The sequence below is a fragment of the Lactuca virosa genome, chromosome 4, assembly GCF_052849685.1.
Source record: "Lactuca virosa cultivar CGN04683 chromosome 4, Lactuca_virosa_CGN04683_v6, whole genome shotgun sequence".
In the NCBI taxonomy this organism is placed as follows: domain Eukaryota; kingdom Viridiplantae; phylum Streptophyta; class Magnoliopsida; order Asterales; family Asteraceae; genus Lactuca; species Lactuca virosa.
In genome coordinates this window covers 355,895,330-355,900,660 of record NC_136429.1, presented here as the reverse complement: position 1 = coordinate 355,900,660, position 5,331 = coordinate 355,895,330, and the positions used below count along the sequence as shown (strand labels likewise).

At 32.8% G+C, this 5,331-nt stretch overlaps 1 protein-coding gene across 1 annotated transcript; it reads left to right on the top strand.

The window, feature by feature from the left end:
• The first annotated feature begins 291 nt into the window (after positions 1–291).
• ABCF5 (general control non-repressible 5) lies at positions 292–4,855 on the top strand. The gene is made up of 9 exons (XM_079045701.1): positions 292–1,253; positions 1,398–1,739; positions 2,041–2,181; positions 2,288–2,467; positions 3,332–3,487; positions 3,731–3,832; positions 4,072–4,200; positions 4,295–4,399; positions 4,578–4,855. The coding sequence occupies exons 1-9, from the start codon at positions 387–389 to the stop codon at positions 4,671–4,673; spliced, it is 2,118 nt and encodes a 705-aa protein (XP_078901827.1). The 5' UTR covers positions 292–386; the 3' UTR covers positions 4,674–4,855.
• Positions 4,856–5,331: the final 476 nt, after the last annotated feature.

Sequence of the window (5,331 nt, the reverse complement as noted above, 5' to 3'; positions counted from 1 at the left end):
AAACAAACACAAACAGTATCCGTCATCAAACATAAAAAAATTGGAAAAACTTAAAAAAAAACAAACACTACCTGTATCTACAAATTCATACAAAGTATAGGGACCATTTCTATAATTTAGTATCCAAATTCCAAAATCACTACGTACAAAACCTTCTCGCCTATCTCCGTCCCAATAAAAATGGATGGCCAATATTGGGACAACCATCTATTATCTTGATTCTAATTTCCCCTTTGTGGTTCAGAAATTAACAAAAAATACCCAACGAATACCAGTCACAAATAATAATCTTGGACTACTTCATATTCGTTCTACCCCAAGAGTTCCAACATAGAGTTCTTCCACTCTCTTCTGCCGGCAAGAGTCACGGAAGCTCTGCAACAACAATGGAGTTGACAACTAAACTTCACGGTATCGATATTCGTTCCACTTTCCTTACCGGCACAGCCCTTTCTGACCTCCGTAAACCCTGTTTCCGGCCCCGTATTCGCCCAATTTCGACGCCCATAAACAGTTGTTCCAGTAAACCCACAAAAATATCCCAAAAACATCATCCAATTAGGTTATCCGCCGTTGCTGTAGATACCGAAACCAGTGCTATTACTAGTGTAGATGAAGACGATATAGAGAGTCTGTTTTCAAAGGACTCGGAAACGGTAAATTATAGACGAGGGAACAAACAATCGGGAAGTGGGGCGTCGAGTATATCATCTGGTGTTAGGTTAGAGAACATACGTAAAAGCTATAAGGGTGTTACAGTGTTGAAAGATGTGAGTTGGGAGGTGAAAAAGGGGGAGAAAGTAGGGTTAGTGGGTGTTAATGGCGCTGGGAAAACTACCCAGTTGAGGATCATCTCCGGTATGGAAGAACCCGATTCAGGTAACGTTGTGAAGGCGAAACCCAATATGAGGATATCGTTTTTGAGCCAGGAATTTGAGGTTTCAATGACGAGGACAGTGAGGGAGGAGTTTTTGAATGCGTTTAAGGAGGAAATGGACATTTCAAATAGGTTAGAGAAGGTTCAGAAGGCTATCGAAGGTTCTGTTGATGATTTGGAGTTAATGGGGAGGCTTTTGGATGAATTTGATCTTCTTCAGAGGAGAGCACAGGCTGTGAATCTGGATATGGTCGATGTAAAAATTAACAAATTGATGCCTGAACTTGGGTTTTCACTGGAGGATTCAGATCGGCTTGTTGCATCTTATAGCAGTGGTTGGCAGATGAGAATGTCACTTGGGAAAATATTGCTTCAGGTATGATTATAAATCAGTTTCAATAAGTTTTGGTTTGTAATGATGAATCAACAAAGTTAACTTTTGTATATCAGTTTCAGTTAATTTTTGTTTCTTGATGAGGAAATTAACACACAAATTCAATTGATCTTGTTTTTTTTGCAGGATCCTGATCTATTACTACTGGATGAACCTACAAATCATCTTGATTTGGACACAATTGAGTGGCTTGAAGATTATCTTAACAAGCAAGATGTTCCAATGGTGATCATATCTCATGACAGAGCTTTTCTTGACCAATTATGCACAAAAATAGTGGAGACTGATATGGGAGTTTCAAGAACATTTATTGGAAATTACTCTGATTATATAATTAGTAAAGCATCATGGATTGAATCTCAGTTTACAGCTTGGGAAAAACAACAGAAGGAAATCGAGCATACAAGAGGCTTAATTAGTAGGCTAAGTGCTGGAGCAAATTCAGGGCGTGCATCTACTGCTGAAAAGGTATTTGTATTTTGTTCATGAAATAGCAATGTACTTTCATTTATTTATTTATTTGGAAACAGTTAAAGGGTTGAGGGTTTTTTTCGGAAAAAAAGACAAAGTTGAGGGTTTTTTTCGGAAAAAATGAAAAAAACAAGGTCTTTTAAAGAAAAGAATAAAATAAAGATGAGGTTTAATCCGGAAAAAACACAAAATACAAGGTCTTTTATGAGATTAACCCTTTTATTTATCTACATTTTTACACAATTAAGCTAAACTATCTCTCATTTTTACAAAAACTAATGATTTTTTTTTTCTTCAGAAACTAGAGAAGCTTCAGGAGGAAGAACAAGTTGATAAGCCATTTATCCGAAAACAAATGAAGATCAGATTTCCAGAACGTGGAAGAAGTGGAAGATCTGTTGTGACAATAAAGAATCTAGAATTTAGCTATGAAGACAAGGTAATTCCATAATTAATTAATAATAAGGTTGAACTTTTTATTATTTTTTATTTTGTTTGTGATAATTAAATATGTAAGGATATGGTCTGGTTTTGTGGTTATCCAGGTTCTTTTTAAAAGAGCTAACATATCAATCGAAAGGGGTGAGAAAATTGCAATAATTGGGCCAAATGGTTGTGGAAAGAGTACTCTGCTTAAGTTAATTATGGGCTTACAAAAGCCCAACAGTGGTGAAGTAATTCTTGGTGAACACAACGTGCTTCCAAACTACTTTGAGCAAAATCAGGTGATGCATTTTTTTTTTAGTTTCATAATTTCCTCATATTACAAATGTTTATAAAGTATTTGGGTAAAGAGTAGTACTCTACTTAACTTATTTGGGAAAGCCGTGTTTTTTAAATTTTATATTAAGTCGTTCTTTCTACATGAAGTGAAAAAGAAACATCCATTTATATATTATTATTATATAGCTTATTGGATTAAAGGGGTTGTTTCTTTTTTTACTTAATGGGCTTAATGGGTTAAGAACTTAGTCTTGATTTATTCTAGACAGAATGACTTAATGCATTAAGACACTAATTCGATGCCTATTTTCCCTTCTTTTTTCTTTCCTGCCAACTCTGCTCATTATAAAATTGATGAATATTGTGAAACTTGTTCTTTGGAAAGGGTAAAATGGTCATTTCATTTCATTAAGATGGTTTATTCAATCTAGAATAGAAACAGACTCAGAAAGAAATAACACCTTGATGGTTTTAATCATGTACCCATTAAGTAGTAAGTCAAAAAGAAATAACACCTTGATGTTTTTAATAATGTTTAATACTCTAACAAAATAGGAAATTCTCCTACCAACCCAAATCAGAATCATCAGTTTTATTATTTTTTTTTATTTTTAATCACAATGAGCAAAAAGGTAAGCTCAACTTAAAAGGGTTAAATCTATTAAGTTCTCTCATGTTAAAAGTTAAAATTGACGAATACTGTCATAATTAGTTTAATATTGTGAAATTTGAATTTGGAATGCAAGGGTAAAATGGTCATTTCAGTGTAGAGAAGTAATAGATCACATTAAGTTGATTAATTCAAAAAGAAAACAACCCTTTATTCTAGTTTTTAGTAGTAATTTGTTGATCATTCTACTTTTCAGGCTGAGGCTCTTGATTTAGGAAAAAGTGTTCTTGATACAGTAGCAGAAGTTGCAGAAGATTGGAAACTTGATGATATAAAGGGACTCCTTGGACGTTGCAATTTCAAGGCTGATATGTTAGATAGAAAAGTCTCTCTGTTAAGTGGTGGTGAAAAGGTAAATATTTGTCTTTCCAAAACAAAAGGGCAATTTGGTCTTTTTCCTCATTCATTGATATAGTATTAGTTTTAGTATTTTACTTCCTTTCTTTCCCAATATTTTGTCTGCTTTCATTTCTAAAACAAAAAGGAAAATAAGTAAGTGGTGGTGGTCAGAGTTTTACTAGTTTTTAAATGTCTAAAATACCCTTTCAATAATGATGGGCAAATAAGTAATTTCATAAACATGGTTATGTTTCAGGCGCGACTTGCATTTTGTAAGTTCATGGTGAAGCCTTCCACACTACTTGTGCTAGATGAGCCAACTAATCACTTGGATATACCTTCCAAAGAAATGCTTGAGGTTACTTTTTTTTGTTTTTCTCCATTCACATCTTTATTTATATTACTTTTTTTTTTAATGTTTATTTAACTTTTTGTGTTCTGAAAATATAAATTGAAAAAAGGTACCAAGAAATGAGGACAAATTTTAAAAAAGTTAGGATTCAAAAATCAAGTACTGTTTTTTTAGCATTGCTTATTCTGCAGAAACTATTTATACTTGTGGAATAATTTATTAACTCTTGTTTTTTTGTTTTTTAGGAAGCGATTTCTGAATATGAGGGAACTGTGATTACTGTATCTCATGATCGATACTTTATAAAACAAATAGTGAATAGAGTTCTTGAAGTCAAAAATGGAGATCTACAAGACTATATGGGTGATTATGATGTAAGTGCTTTTCTGTTTTTTTCTTTTTCCTTTATTTAATAAAGAAAAATAATGTATAACTTGTTGGTATGTGATTATTTGACATAATAAACAGTATTATCTTGAGAAGAACATTGAGGCAAGAGAAAAGGCATTAGAAAGAGAAGCTGAGATAGACGACAAGTCCCCTAAAGCAAAAGCCAAATCCAAGATGACAAAGGTAACACAACACATTTAACTCCATCAACTCCTCCACATGGATAAAAAAAATAAAAAGTGAAATAAATTTTATGAAAAAAATCTTGATCATGTTACAAGTCTACAAATAATTAACTGTATTTCTTTCTTGACCAAGTAAAGATTTTAAGGTTTTTGATTTTGTTTTGAAATTTATAAAGGCGGAAAGAGAAGTTCGCAAGAAACAAAAGATGCAATCGGTTCAACAGGCGAAACAGAAATCAAAGGGAACCAAGAATGCAAAAAGATGGAACTAAAGAAGCTAAAAAATTGATTATTGATTTGTACATATAGTTTATAATATCTATAATATAGGAGGAATAGATTATTGATCTTAATCTAGTTCTGAATTCAGAAAACAGAAGACAATGAATATCTCGCGAAATTTTATGAGCCGATGGTGTTCTGTTTATGAATGAAACTTATGTTCATACTTTTAGCCTCATTTTTACTACATTGTTATTCATGATGATTCATTCTAGAATACATGTTGACAAAGAAAACTAGGGTTAGAGTTGTAAACATAGTTATAAGATGTGTTTGTATTTTAAATCCAACATTTTAAGTAGATTGATGCAATCTACCGACACTTTGATGAGACAACAGATATATTATGCAAAGATGCTATAAAACAACCAAAAAACAAATCTTTGAAGTTAATTTTCTCAACCTTACACGATTTAATTCTATCGACAATTCTCTATTCCCTTCAAGGTTGGGTATTCAAATATGACCCTAAAATGTTTTAAGCCCACGCTCTCCAACCCCATGTCAAGTTGTTGCTCCTTAATTGGAGTTACCTTGATCAACTCTATCAAGACATCACCTAAATGCTTAACGATGCTATGCCCATTTTCGGCTCAAAGTGTTGAATACCCTTTCCGGCTTTTATTAAATTTCAAAATTGTAATCCCT

Coding starts and splice junctions, on each gene's coding strand:
- ABCF5 (XM_079045701.1), top strand. CDS start 387: ATGGAGTTGACAACTAAACTTCACGGTATCGATATTCGTTCCACTTTC. Junction 1,254..1,397: donor TTGGGAAAATATTGCTTCAG/GTATGATTATAA, acceptor TTTTTTTTGCAG/GATCCTGATCTATTACTACT. Junction 2,182..2,287: donor AATTTAGCTATGAAGACAAG/GTAATTCCATAA, acceptor GTGGTTATCCAG/GTTCTTTTTAAAAGAGCTAA.